This window comes from Lampris incognitus, chromosome 5 (genome assembly GCF_029633865.1).
Source record: "Lampris incognitus isolate fLamInc1 chromosome 5, fLamInc1.hap2, whole genome shotgun sequence".
NCBI lineage: Eukaryota > Metazoa > Chordata > Actinopteri > Lampriformes > Lampridae > Lampris > Lampris incognitus.
The window spans coordinates 50,974,920-50,990,539 of NC_079215.1; the positions used below are offsets into that span (position 1 = coordinate 50,974,920).

General features: G+C 43.3%; 1 protein-coding gene across 1 annotated transcript in view; it reads left to right on the top strand.

Annotated features, from left to right (window-relative positions):
* Nucleotides 1-15,620, top strand: part of kdm4c (lysine (K)-specific demethylase 4C) — a 59,924-nt gene that overhangs the window by 27,484 nt on the left and 16,820 nt on the right. The window contains exons 6-14 of the mRNA XM_056279625.1: nt 398-447; nt 1,636-1,739; nt 2,000-2,137; nt 3,755-3,948; nt 4,692-4,921; nt 6,027-8,146; nt 8,274-8,385; nt 10,114-10,295; nt 14,304-14,553. Coding sequence (XP_056135600.1) covers nt 398-447; nt 1,636-1,739; nt 2,000-2,137; nt 3,755-3,948; nt 4,692-4,921; nt 6,027-8,146; nt 8,274-8,385; nt 10,114-10,295; nt 14,304-14,553 — 3,380 coding nt within the window. The remainder of the gene's footprint in view (nt 1-397; nt 448-1,635; nt 1,740-1,999; nt 2,138-3,754; nt 3,949-4,691; nt 4,922-6,026; nt 8,147-8,273; nt 8,386-10,113; nt 10,296-14,303; nt 14,554-15,620) is intronic.

Sequence of the window (15,620 nt, forward strand, 5' to 3'; positions counted from 1 at the left end):
GACCCATCATTTCTTTGGAAAACCGACTGATCCACCCTTCTTTTTCTAAATTAGAATATTGGATGTCTCTGAAAATTATTGTGAACTTGCATGTATGGTTAAGGATAACCTCGTCTCAGCGAGGTGGAATTATGTTGCATTTTACACATATTGCATGTTGACTGGACTGGCCAGTCTTACCTCAGTTGACAGTTATTCATTGATTCACCACTTGATGGCACTCTTGAAACTGTAAATACTCTTGGATAGATTGGCATAACTGCTCTCAAGACATGTATCTGTGTGCATACACTGTAATTTACAGTTTAGGCATACTTAACAGTGCTTTCTCACAAGTCAGCCTTCACACAAAAAGAAAATCTTACAGGCCCACATCTGTCCTTCTTGTCTCTAACAGGTATGCAATCCCACCTGAGCACGGGAAGAGACTGGAGCGTCTGGCTACAGGTAAAATAAAGTTTTCCAATGTCAGCTGTTTAGGTTTCGGTTGGACATGGAAATTAATATGAGATGGCCTGAGAAAGTGGAGTTAATTAGTCCGTTAACCAATTAACAGCTAATCAAACGTTATTTTTGTAACATACTTCATTTATAAAAAATGCAATGCGCTTTAATTGAGAGCTAGTAAAAAGGAAAAAGAGACAAGAATTAATATAAATGTTGAATTAGTGAGTGTTTGAATGCAAACCTGGGGGGAGGGCCAAGTGCATCGATTCATGCTCGTATATGAGTATGCTGATAGGGAGTCTCTGGGCTGTGCGGGACTGTGGTTAGGGCTGGGTAGAGGGGGTTTGTCCTGACATCACATACACATTTCTGTTACAGCACTGGGAGAACAAAAACCGCACAGGAATGCAGCAACAACAAAAAAGCAGTATAACCATTAAAAGCTTAAACAGTTGAAAACTAGAAAGCCAACGTCTAAACGAGCAGTGACCACAGACAAAAGTACCACAGTTAATTGCTTTCCAATTTCAGATTTATACTGGTCAACAAGAGACATCAAATATCTGAATTTGAACTGCTTTAATTTCCCAAGGACAATTTGTGCAGAAGGAATTTTATTCAATTAAGCGGTGCTGACATTGCCAAACTTTTATACAATGGTGTTTTGAGTCCCTCTGCACAGCAAAAAAATAAACTGAACTTCAGCTATAGTGCAGACAAGACAAACTATATGGTAGTTTGTTCAGCAGACCTTCGATACAAATCAGTAATGAGATAAAAGCTTATTTTGTCCATTACTTGACTACCAAAGAGGAGCTGACATTGGTGAGCCATTGTCCTTAAAGACCACAGTACATGAGTGTGTTTCAAAATGGTTGTCGCATAGTTGCTAGAAATGGCCTTTAAGAGCTGAAAGCCAAACTGGTGGTGCTAATCTACAATGCAGAGTAGGTCGGCTGGAGTTGGAAAGAAAATCTTGGTCAGTGGGATACTTGGACATTCATACACTAAACATTACCTTAATACATCAAAGTTGAAAGTTGTTGCTGTCACTCAGTGTTTTCTCGCTTGTGGTGACAAATTGTGTTTCTTAACTAAAACCTAGAGTTACTCACTTAGCTTTCTAGTGAGCTTTTTAAAAAAAATCTTGCTCAGTGTCTCTGTTAAGTCTTTGTATGTGTTTTTCAGGTTTCTTTCCTAATAGCTTCAAAGGTTGCGAGGCTTTTCTTCGTCACAAGATGACTCTGATCTCTCCTTCCGTGCTGAAAAAATATGGCATTCCCTTTGATAAGGTAGGAACTCGGCCCATTTCAAAAAAGACACTTGTCATACTTGTCTTTAAACACTTCGTATTTTGTGAATAATCAAGATTTTGATCAATCCCAAGAGATACTGGGAAGATTTTTTTTTAATTGTTACACCACTCACAGTCAAATCATGCTTAGTGAATGTAATTTTACCCAGTGTAGAAGGCTTAAGAGATAGTAATGTATATTTCCTCAAGCTGTTCATTGCGCACTTCTCTCTCTCATCCTCTCATCCCTTTGATCAGATTACTCAGGAAGCTGGAGAGTTCATGATCACCTTCCCCTATGGCTATCACGCTGGCTTCAACCATGGCTTCAATTGTGCAGAGTCCACCAACTTTGCTAGCGTCCGCTGGATAGACTACGGCAAAATTGCAACACAGGTAATATTGAGCTAGGGTCAGGCTGGCAGTCTCATCTCATCTCATCTCATCTCATCATCAGCAGCTTCTCCGGGGTCAGGTCACGATGGCAGCAAGCTAAGTAGGGGAGACGTCCCTCTCCGCAGCAACATCCTCCAGCTCCTCCTGGAGGATCCCAAGGCATTCCCAGGCCAGATTGGACATGTAGTCCCTCCAGCGAGTTCTGGGTCTACCCTGGGGTCTCCTCCCAGTTGGACGTGCCCGGAAAACCTCCAAAGGAAGGCACCCAGGAGACATCCTAATCAGATGCTGGAACCACTTCAACTGACTCTTTTCGACGCGAAGGAGCAGCAGCTCTATTCCGAGCTCCCTCCAGATATCCGAGTTCCTCACCCTATCTCTAAGGCTGAGCCCAGATACCCTATGGAGAAAACTCACTTCAGTGATCTCACCCTTCCGGTCACTACCCAAAGCTAATGACCATAGGTGAGGGTTGGAATGAAGATTGACTGTTAAATTGAGAGCTTTGCCTTCCAGCTCAGCTCCCTCTTCACTACAACGGTCCGGTACAACGTCCACATTACTGCTGATGCTGTACGAATCCGCCCGTCAGTCTCCCACTCCATCCTACTTGTGAACAAGACCCCGAGATGCTTGAACTCCTTCACTTGAAGCAACAACTCATCCCAAACCCGGAGGGAGCAATCCGCCATTTTCCGGTAGAGAACCATGGCCTCAGACTTGGAGGTGCTGACCATCATCCCAGCCATTTCACACTCAGCTGCAAACCACCCCAGTGCGTGCTAGAGGTCGCATTCTGATGAAGCCAACAAAACCACATCATCTGCAAAGAGTAGAGATGCAATTCTGAGGTTCCCAAAATGGACACACTCCCTACCTTGGCTGCGCCTTGAGATCCTGTCCATGAATATCACAAACAAAATTGGCGGCAAAGGACAACCTTGGTGGAGTCCGACACCCACCGAAAACATGTTTGACTTTATGCCGAGAATATGGACACAGCTCTCACTGTGGTTATACAAGGACCAGATGGCCTGCCCCGGCACCCCATACTCCCGCAGTACCCCCCAAAGAGTGCCCTGGGGTACACGATTGTAAGCTTTCTCCAAGTCCACAAAACATGTAGACTTTCTGGTCAAACTCCCACGCCTCCCTCAGCACTTCCACAAGGGTTGGTCCGTTGTTCCACGGCCAGGACGGAATCCGCATTGTTCCGTCTGGATCTGAGGTTCGACAATCGGTCGGAGCCTCCATTCCAGCACCCTAGAGTAGACTTTTCCCAGGGAGGCTGAGCAGTATGATACCCCGATAATTGGAGCACACCCTCAGGTGTGTTGGAGGGTGAAGAAAAAAAAAACAGTAGGTGTTACCAAAAAAGTGAGGCTATATTACACAAATTCAATTATAATGATTTAAGGTTTGGTTTATATTTAAGGTAAAATCACACCTCTGTTTTATGGTCATTACACTTAGATCATTCGATTGGCATGAAGGCATGAAATGGATTTTAGCTTCAATTCAACCTTTAAATCTAGCATTAGATTTAAATCTAAGAATAAGCATTTATAGACATGATTGATAAAGAAGAGCAATTTTCTCCTCTCACCCCATCTGTAGTGCACGTGCAGTAAGGACATGGTAAAGATCTCCATGGAACCCTTTGTAAAGCGCTTTCAGCCTGACCGATACGCTAACTGGATGATCGGGAAGGACTCTGCATCCATTGACCACACCCTTGCTACTCCTAGTACAACACCTGAACTCCAAAGTTGGTTGCAGAGGCGCTCCAAGGCTAAACCTGTCAATAAAGGGTACTTAATTTTTATTTTGGTTTTTTGAAACATGTATTTTGGCTCATTGTTTTATGCAGTTAAAAGGTCAACTATAGATAATACTCCTGCCATGGTTTAAATTGAGCTAGGTGTGGAAATTTCATAACTGAGTGTTTAGCCATAGAAATAGTTATTCTGTGAATTCACTTCACTGAGACCATCGTTGCATCAGTGTCTTTCTCCTACATTGAAATTAATTTCATATGGAGGACATCACATGTTTCTGAGAATATCACGAAAAAGGTAGACATCACTGATATGCAACTGGATAGCTTTTCAGTGGACAGTGATGGAGCTGTAGCCCATCGTTCCTTCAGCAGTCTTGCAGCGTAATTGGATAATAGTTGGACTGCAGCCTCTAATTATGGCCAAAACTTTGCTCATCTATTGCAGTCTTCCATACCAATCATAAAATTAGCAAAAAAATTCATAATATGAAGGGATGTGTCAGATAATGGTTACCTGGTCTTAGAGCTAATAACATTTACCAAAAAAAAAAAAACAAAACAAAAAAAGGAAAAAAAACAACAACCTTGTGCCAAGCTTGTTGGCTTTTTCCACTGGCTGGTTGACCCATATGCCCTGACAAATTTTGCAGTCCCACAGGCCATATGGGTTAAGCCTCAAAGTCAGAAAATGCCAGACATGCTTAAACCGCTTTTCAGTATTTATCAGAGTGAAAGTTCGAATCCTCTTTGATCTCTCTCTGTCTTTACTTCTAGTGGCACCCACTCTCGTATGCGCTCCAAGCGTCTGAGAACCACCGAGGAGCCTGTTGCTCTACAACATAGCTCAGTCCTGGATAGCTGTAAGAGGGATGGCCTAGATGGTCCACTTGGGCCTAAGGTGCGGCGATCCCTAGGACAAACAACCTGCAGTGATGAAGAAGACGAGGAAAAAGAGGAGCCCGAGTCTAAGTACAACCAAAATGAGAGTTCTATAGATCTTACTGGTAAGAGATTGACTCCTGGCACTAGGATATTGTTTGAGGCCTCTGTAGTTGTCTATATGGAGTTTTGGTTCTGGCGTGCATGTGTGTGTGTGTGTGTGTGTGTGTGTGTGTGTGTGTGTGTGTGTGTGTGTGTGTGTGCGCGCACACGTGTGCACATGCGAGCATGTAAATTTATGTCTACATATATTTCAGTGTATTTTTTTTTGTAAAAGTCTAGCGTGTCTAGTGTGCATGTTAACATCAACTTGCATCTTTTATCAGTTTTCATACGTTTTTGGAATTCTTTCTCAGCTTCATAGGGGTTAAAAAAAATATATATATATATATATATATATATATATTTTATATTGATTTTCAAATTTAATAAACCCAAACACCTTACAAATAGCAACAAAAAAATGCACAAAACAGAAAAATCCCACCCAAAAATCAACAACAGCCGCTGCAATATGTAAGTTATATTGAAAGGAAAAACAAATAAAATAAAAATAAATAAAAAATAGTTATGACAATAAGTATGAATAGACTTCACAAGAACATGACAGGAAGCAAGCAAAGACCAAAAAAAAAAAAACAGAGCAATCATGCACCGCCCTCCAGGGACAGACAAGTTGGAAAGTCCTTGAAGGAAGGAGTGCGAAGGCCTCCAGAGTCTCCAGACTTTGTCCAATTCATGGTTGAGATCATGAGTCAGTTTCCCCAGAGGTAGAAGGGCCGATATCTGTGATAGCCACATGCTGACTGTAGGAACCTGCACTGCAGACCACCACAGCAAGATACACTTTTTTGCCAAAAATAAAGATTTTTTTTTAAACATTTCCTTTTCCATAGTACTGTGCAGTACAGAAACTAGAAACCCACATCAAAAAACAAAAACAATCAAATTAGAAACAAAGGACAAAAAAGAAACGGGGCGTATTTAAGGAAATAATGAATTACACTGCTGCATCACTAGCACAGCACGTTTTAGCACAAGCACTCAATGAGAGAGTTGGACGGCACACTATGTATTTTGTTGCTGGTCAGGTTCAGCATCGTACTGAGCAAGGTGAAAAAAATTTTTTTTTTGTACATCATTGTTAACCCATCTCTCTAACCACAACAGGTGCTTGCCGGCAGATGTGTGTGGTGAAGGTGAATCGTGTAGCAAGTGAGAGTTTTGGCTTTTCCAACATGGAGTCATCCCAAAACGCTAACTCGAACCCCTCTTCTTCCCCTGTCTCACTGGATAACAAAGACTCAGGGGCAGAGATAACCTCTCATAATAACTCCCAAGACCTTTCTCGTTCAGAGGTCAAGGGTGTCACTGCTGAGGATCCACAGCATAGGTCCCAGCCCATCCAGACTCTTGATGGAATTGATGTGCCAGGCCCTCTCTCTCCTGAACAACAAAACATCTCAGTCCATCAAGGCTACTCCATGGAGGTCACACATCAGGAGACCGATGACCTGGGCCCATCATCCCACACAGCAGGCAGTCTGGAGACGGACTTCCATCCTCCTGTCTCTCAGGTGCAGACATCCTGTACCTCATGTAAAGAGGAGGCTTCAAGCCTAACATCAAGCACTGACGTGGAGTGCATAGAGACAGGTTCAGAGATTAACACAAATAACACTGTTAAAATAGAAACAATGGACTCGGCTAACCCAGTGCACTTCAGTCAGCCCTCCACCACAAAAATAATTTATGGTCCTATCGTTGAACCAGTAGATGGAAGTAACAATGCCTCTAGTAGCTCCATCCCCTCAGCAGGAGACCAGTGTAGCATAGAAAACAGCAGCAGTGAGGAAAATGTTTTTCCTTCTCTGTTGCACAGTAATGGAGTAGATATGCCACGCCTCACCCCTGAGCTGGCAGGAGATAGGGTTGAAGCCTGCCCCCTGCCACCTGTTCTAATGCAAGAGATGCCCTCACTCACCCTTGCTGATGATTGCCTATCTGAAGTCCCAGTGTCGAGATCACGCTCTCACCAGGTGGCACCCGTGCTTCAGCGGGAAATGCCAACTGACTCTGGGTCCTTCTGTGGAGTTCAATGGGAAGGAAAAGAAAATGACATAAAGACCACAAGGGAGACTCTCTCTCTAGAACAAGCCAGCAACTGGCATTCAGATTCTTCCCGGTGTAACCACAAAGGGCCTGTAATGGACGATTCTGCAGTAAGCACGGCTAATTTGACAAGTGATGCCATGCAGAAAATGTCTGATGATGGTCTCCATAAAATGAGAACAATGCCAGAAGTGGCTGGAGAGGAGGATTGTACAAAGTTGGGAAGCCTTATCCCTGTTGAAAGCATTGCTACCACTAGCCAGCCAGTTTGCACTGCTACTTTTCAAACAGAAGAGCAGCCTAAACAAGCAACGTTAACAGCTAAGGAAATTACCAATGACCCACCTCAAAGAGAGAACACATTCAGCCATAGCTTTGTGGGCTCTCTTTTGACCTCTATCTCTAACCAAAATTCTCTGGCTCCCTCTATTTCATCCTGCAGTCAGAACAACAGCAACACAACCCTACAACTCCATCAAATGGATGAGACATATCTCAACTCCCATATGTACACACCTTCCCACTGTAATTCCCAGAGCCTCTACATGGAACCCAAACCCTTTTCCAGCAGTATTTGGAAAAACCTCAATTCCCCGAGTCCTGCAGTGCTCATTCAGAGCCTCCACCCAGAGCTCCCTTCTGACTTCACCCATGATCCCCTGCCTTACACTATGTGGACTGAACCACAGTGCAAAGAGGTCACAGACCCGGATGATCCACACCAACACCTCTGTAACTCAGACAAGCGGGAGGATGGCGATGGGCCTCTTACCTGGGCCCAGCTGGAACCCACTTCTTTAGTGTCAGCTGGTGCTGTGGAGCCACTGGGGCTCTCTGGAGAATATGAGCTCCACAGAGTGGAAGTGGAGGCTGCTGAAGCCCTGACATTGTGCAGGGAGCTGGGGAGGGTAAGGGAGGCAGATGATTGCGTTAACCCAGACACTCCAGGTTCTCCACTGACACTTGTCAGAGGGCATCCAGAGGGGGTCTCTGACACAGAAGAACGGGCCTCAGAGGAGGAGGAAGAAGAAGAGGAGGAGGAAGAAGAGCAAGAGCAGCAGAGTAGTGCCAAAGGGGACAGCAGTAGTGACTCATCAGAGGAGGAAGAAGAGGAAGACAATGATACAAGTGACTATGAATGTTGTGACCCTGGGCTGGAACCTGGAGAGGTTTGTGCTGTGAGTATTTCTTCACACAATCTCTGTCCTTCTTGCTCTCCCTTGCTGTCTCACACACAGATGATCACAATCATATACACATAGGCTAAACACTGTAATGCCTTCTAATGCTACCTCTTTATGCCAGTACCCTGGTTTGTCGGCGAAGATGACCAGTAAGAGCTGGCGTCACCCATTGAGGAAACCTACTGCCAGGGCTGTGCCCACTGCTGTTAAACAACAGGCAACCAGCGATGATGGTAGGCACATTCAAATGCCCACATAACACACACTTAAAGTTTCAAAGAAAGGGTATTGCCAAGCTTTAGTCTTTGAGTGCTCCAACATTCACACAAAACAAGTTGCATACAGATTGTTTGGCTTGAGTCATGCGCACATCACTTAACACTAGAATAACCAAGGCCTTCATTTTGACGGTTTTGGATTTTCAAAGTTTAATAACTGTGGGGGGGAGGTACAGACCTGCTGCCCCCTGAATACTCCTAAAATTGCCTATATTTGCATTAAAATTAGTTTTAGATCAATTGCACAAAAAAAGTTATGATAAGATCTACCTAAAACGACCATGAGCAGTCAAAAAGACGGCTCATAATTTGCACGTCATCGTGCGCGTCATGTCACTATGACATGTGTCGTCACATTATTTCCTTCGTGAAGTTCATTGCTCTGTCCTAAAAACACACTAGCATTCTCCAGTGCAGTGTAATAGTCTAAACTTAATTTTTGATTATTGCCAACATGTGTGGGTACAGCCGCCGTTTCAGACGCACCGTGACTACCACAGTATTTACAGATGTTGGACAGTGGCGATTTTAAATTGTTTGAAAAATAGTATTAAAGTTGTTAAAATGTTAATTTTGGTGTCAGTCGTTTCTTAACAGACATACTAACATGTGCAATGCATTAATATCTCAGTTGGATATTTATCTTGACAGAATATAGAGTTTAAAAACCGGCCGTCATTTTGACCGCCCATGGTCGTTTTAGGTAGGGGTGAAATCCTGGTCGTTCAAGTGTTAAGGCCCATGGATGTTTGTCATTGTGGTTTGCTTTGTGTAGTGGGAGGCAGAAGGCAACACCCAGTTGTATAATAGACTGCTGTCAAGAATAAAAATGATAAGGGATGTAATGTGTTGATAGCCATCCTAAGACCTTTACTTACAAAATTATGAGCATGTAATCATTATTTCTGAACTATCGAATGTCAGGTAACATTTCGACACACACACAAAAAACAGGCCAATTAAAATGCTCTATTCGACCACCTCCTCAGTCCCCAAGATCCCTTTAATTTTTCACAGTTCATATCACGCCAAAATGGTTCTTTGGACGTCAATGCAGACATAAACACACCCAAAAGATTTAATTCGCAGGTCTACCGCAATGAAATGAACCAGTGATAGATCTTCTATTTGCCTTCATGGTTCAAGATGGAGGGAGGGCCCTAAAATAACTACTAACGTAGACACACATGCACACGGAATCACGCTTATCATCTTCTTGGCAATGGAGAAGATGAATAATTCAGCAGTAACTGTCGTTGTTTGTTCCAGAGAAAGATATGACCATGAAATGGACATTTATGGCTCAGAGTTGCTGATTTTATGATGATGAGTGCTCTTAATCATTCAGTGCAGTCTCATAAAGAGACAGGACACTATTAAATTAAAATGGAATATTTTGCAAGTCATTTTAGAAATTGCCAGGTCATTGGATGGATTACATCTTATCTAGCTGCAACTCTAGCAATGTTTTAGCGGTGCACAGTGAGAATGAGGCCTATTGTGTGATCTTGATAATCAGGTCACACTCCGCATCAGATTCAGAAGAGACCTAATTAACAAACCGTCAAACCAGAGGTTCGTTTTCAGCGTAGTGTTGCTCACCATCTGCATCCTAACAAATGATACACAGATGGAATGTATAAGTTTGCTGGGTTTTAAAACTCTTGTTACCTCTTCACTTAGAGCCCCCCGAGTCAAGCCTGGTGGAAGGTGAGGAGCAGGAAGTGGAGGCATGGGCTAAGCACCTCCTTTTCTTGTGGCAGAGCAGGAAGAGCTACTTCACGGCTGAGAGGGAGTACAACGCCAATGCAGCTACCGTGCAGCCATACTGTGCTGTTTGCACACTCTTCATGCCATATTATCAGGTATAAGGTCCACTCAGTGTGTGTGTGTGTGTGTGTGTGTGATGAATCAAGAACAATTTAGTGTAATTTCTATCATGTACTTGAGTGCACAAAAGAAACGAAATTTAATTTCACCCAGCCCACAGCAGTGCAACACAAAAGATAAAAACACATATCTGAATTTCCAAAAACGACACCACCAAAAACATACAAAAACAGAGAGAAAAAAGCAAAAAAACAAAAACAAAAAACAAACAGTTAACAACACAGTCCATTCAGTGCAACACAGTCCAAAAATTCCACTGTCCAGAGAACGAAACCCAGCCAGGATGACTGTCGGAACTGCCGGTCTGCATGGGCTATCAGTTAGCTTAGCCTGCCCCGCTTCCGCGTCCTGTCAGACCACCCTCGGTGTTTCCTCTCAAGCGCAGCTCCAGGCGGCGCTGTGGTCCTTGGGCCCACTGGATGCAGCAGACCAGGCTCCCTCAGCCAATCCAATGCTAGTCTCCAAGCCAGACACCCTTGACACACCTCCCTGCACTCCAAACGATGATACAAATGCAGACGCAGACAAAAACACTGCACAGTTGACGCTAGGCAAGGCCACCGCCAGACCGCCTCGGTGTTTCCTCTCGGGCACAGCTCCAAGCAGGGCCATGGTCCCTGGGCTCACAGGATGCAGCAGACCAAGCTCTCTCGGCTGATCTAACACCAGCTCTCCCAGCCATCAAACAGAAAAAGAAAAAAAATGAAAACTTCACACGATGACTTAGACATGGACAAAGACACTGCATAGTCGGTGTGGGTGAAGCTGCTGCAAACGTGAGTTTGCGCCGCCATCTTCCCACACCGGCACGTGTGTGTGTGTGTGTGTGTGTGTGTATATATATATATATATATATATATATACACTACCGTTCAAAAGTTTGGGATCACCCAAACAATTTCGTGTTTTCCATGAAAAGTCACACTTATTCACCACCATATGTTGTGAAATGAATAGAAAATAGAGTCAAGACATTGACAAGGTTAGAAATAATGATTTGTATTTGAAATAAGATTTTTTTTACATCAAACTTTGCTTTCGTCAAAGAATCCTCCATTTGCAGCAATTACAGCATTGCAGACCTTTGGCATTCTAGCTGTTAATTTGTTGAGGTAATCTGGAGAAATTGCACCCCACACTTCCAGAAGCAGCTCCCACAAGTTGGATTGGTTGGATGGGCACTTCTTTGAGCAGATTGAGTTTCTGGAGCATCACATTTGTGGGGTCAATTAAACGCTCAAAATGGCCAGAAAAAGAGAACTTTCATCTGAAACTCGACAGTCTATTCTTGTTCTTAGAAATGAAGGCTATTCCATGCGAGAAATTGCTACGAAATTGAAGATTTCCTACACCGGTGTGTACTACTCCCTTCAGAGGACAGCACAAACAGGCTCTAACAGGTACTATTTAATGAAGATGCCAGTTGGGGACCTGTGAGGCGTCTGTTTCTCAAACTAGAGACTCTAATGTACTTATCTTCTTGCTCAGTTGTGCAACGCGGCCTCCCACTTCTTTTTCTACTCTGGTTAGAGCCTGTTTGTGCTGTCCTCTGAAGGGAGTAGTACACACCGGTGTAGGAAATCTTCAATTTCTTAGCAATTTCTCGCATGGAATAGCCTTCATTTCTAAGAACAAGAATAGACTGTCGAGTTTCAGATGAAAGTTCTCTTTTTCTGGCCATTTTGAGCGTTTAATTGACCCCACAAATGTGATGCTCCAGAAACTCAATCTGCTCAAAGAAGTGCCCATCCAACCAATCCAACTTGTGGGAGCTGCTTCTGGAAGCGTGGGGTGCAATTTCTCCAGATTACCTCAACAAATTAACAGCTAGAATGCCAAAGGTCTGCAATGCTGTAATTGCTGCAAATGGAGGATTCTTTGACGAAAGCAAAGTTTGATGTAAAAAAAATCTTATTTCAAATACAAATCATTATTTCTAACCTTGTCAATGTCTTGACTCTATTTTCTATTCATTTCACAACATATGGTGGTGAATAAGTGTGACTTTTCATGGAAAACACAAAATTGTTTGGGTGATCCCAAACTTTTGAACGGTAGTGTATATATATATATATATATATATATACAGTGGCTTGCAAAAGTATTCATACCCCTTGAACTTTTCCACATTTTGTCACGTTACGACCACAAACATAAATATATTTTATTGGAATTTTATGTGAAAGACCAACACAAAGTGGCACACAATTGTGAAGTACAAAGAAAATTATACATGATTTTACATTTTTTTTACAAATAAAAAACTGAAAAGTGCGGTGTGCGAAATTATTCAGCCCCCTTTTCTCTGAGTGCAACCAATTGCCTTCAGAAGTTGCCTGATGAGTGCTGAATGATCGAATGTTGACCTAACGACTAAATAGAGTCAACCTGTGTGTAATCTAATCTCAGTACAAATACAGCTGTTCTGTGACGGCCTCAGAGGTTTGTTAAGAGAATATTGGGGAGCAAACAGCATCATGAAGTCCAAGGAACACACCAGACAGGTCAGGGATAAAGTTGTGGAGAAGTTTAAAGCAGGGTTAGGCTATAAAAAGATTTCCCAAGCTTTGAACATCTCACGGAGCACTGTTCAATCCATCATCCGGAAATGGATAGAGTACGGCACAACTGCAAACTTAGCAAGACACGGCCGTCCACCTAAACTTACAGGCCGAACAAGGAGAGCACTGATCAGAGATGCAGCCAAGAGGCCCATGGTGACTCAGGATGAACTGCAGAGATCCACAGCTCAGGTGGGGGAATCTGTCCACAGGACAATTATTGGTCATGCACTGCACAAATCTGGCCTTTATGGAAGAGTGGCAAGAAGAAAGCCATTGTTAAAAGAAGACCCGTTTGCAGTTTGCCAGAAGCCATGTGGGGGACACAGCAAACATGTGGAAGAAGGTGCTCTGGTCAGATGAGACCAAAATTGAACTTTTTGGCCTAAATGCAAAACGCTATGTGTGGCGGAAAACTAACACTGCACATCACTCTGAACACACCATCCCCACTGTCAAACATGGTGGTGGCAGAGTCATGCTCTGGGGGTGCTTCTCTTCAGCAGGGACAGGGAAGATGGTCAGAGTTGATGGGAAGATGGATGGAGCCAAATACAGGGCAATCTTGGAAGGAAACCTGTTGGAATCTGCAAAAGACTTGAGACTGGGGCGGAGGTTCACCTTCCAGCAGGACAACGACCCTAAACGTAAAGCCAGAGCTACAATGGAATGGTTTAAAACAAAACATATTCATGTGTTAGAATGGCCCAGTCAAAGTCCAGACCTAAATCCAATTGAGAATCTGTGGCAAGATCTGAAAACAGCAGTTCAAAAACGCTCTCCATCTAATCTGACTGAGCTTGAGCTGTTTTGCAAAGAAGAATGGACAAAAATGTCAGTCTCTAGATGTGCAAAGCTGGTAGAGACATACCCCAAAAGACTTGCAGCTGAAATTGCAGCAAAAGGCGGTTCCACAAAGTATTGACTCAGGGGGGCTGAATACTTTTGCACACCTGACTTTTCAGTTTTTTATTTGTAAATTTTTTTTTTTAAATCATGTATAATTTTCTTTGTACTTCACAATTGTGTGCCACTTTGTGTTGGTTTTTCACATAAAATTCCAATAAAATATATTTATGTTTGTGGTCGAAACGTGACAAAATGTGGAAAAGTTCAAGGGGTATGAATACTTTTGCAAGCCACTGTATATACATACCACTTAGTGGGTGTTTTCACCACATTTTGTCAGTATCATTAGTATAGTTTGTTTTTATACAGATAGTCATAAAACACACATGCCCACACACACACACACACACACACACACACACCTGTTAGAGTGACCATAACACTACACCACTTTGTTAGAAACGGAAGCACCAAATATACGGCTAGCTAATAATCGAAAACTCATTGTTCCAACTGACAAGAAGAAAGGGAAAAAGGCTAAATATTTTACTATATATCTTTTTCTTTGTACAGCCTGAAGACAAAGCAGAGGACAGTAGGCCTGTTGCAACTGTGGCCCCTGTCTTGTCCCAAGCCTGCTCTCTTTCAGAGCACCCTACGTATCATAAAGTAGGACTGAGAAGAACTAAGCCTCTAGTACCAGAGATCTGCTTCTCCTTCCGGGAACAAAACTGCCCTCCAACTCCCACCAACCCACTGTTGCAAGAAGATGGCACGTCACCTTTACTTTACTGCCAGGGCTGCTGTCTCCAAGTCCATGCAAGTAAGTAATAGTATGAGGGAGAGAGATACTGATAGCATATGTACATCTTTGCACATGTGCACTATTATATGTAGAAAAGGTGAGCTTTACCACGAGCATTGTAAGATCAGGCAGGAGTCTCCGTGGACTATGATGTTTGCGGATGACATTGTGATCTGCAGTGAGAGTAGGGAGCAGGTTGAGGAGAGCCTAAAGAGGTGGCGGTATGCACTGGAGAGAAGAGGAATGACAGTCAGGAGGAGCAAGAAGGAATACATATGCATGAACCATAGGGAGGACAGTGAAATGGTGAGGATACAAGGAGTAGAGGTGATGAAGGCGTATGAGTTTAAGTACTCGGGGTTGACTGTCCAAAGTAACAAGGAGTGCAGAAGAGAGGTGAAGAGGAGAGTGCAGGCAGGATGGAATGGGTGGAGAAGAGTGTCAGGAGTGATTTGCGACAGAAGGGTACCAGCAAGAGTTAAAGGGAAGGTTTACAAGATGGTTGTGGCACCAGCTATGTTGTATGGTTTGGAGACAGTGGCACTGATGAAAAGACAGGAGGCGGAGCTGGAGGTGGCAGAGTTGAAGATGCTAAGATTTTCATTGGGAGTGATGAAGAAGGACAGGATTAGAAATGAGTATATTAGAGGGACAGCTCAGGTTGGATTGTTTGGAGAAAAAGTAAGAGAGGCAAGATTGAGATGGCTTGGACATGTGTGGAGGAGAGATTTGATTTTGATTTTGAGATACTTTATTAATCCCTGTGGGGAAATTGCTGGGTATATTGGGAGAAGGATGCTGAGTATGGAGCTGCCAGGGAAGAGGAAAAGAGGAGGCCAAAGAGGAGGTTTATGGATGTGGTGAGAGAGGACATGCAGGTGGCTGGTGTGACAAAGGAAGATGCAGAGGACAGGAAGAGATGGAAACGGATGATTCGCTGCAGCAACTCCTAACGGGAGCAGCCAAAAGTAGTAGTAGTAGTAGATTGTAGTCAATTCAATACTTACAAGATGACAAAATTTAATCATCCTTGTAGGGAAAAAAGGAATGCACAGTGACAAGCAGACTCAAATAGTAGTGCAAGA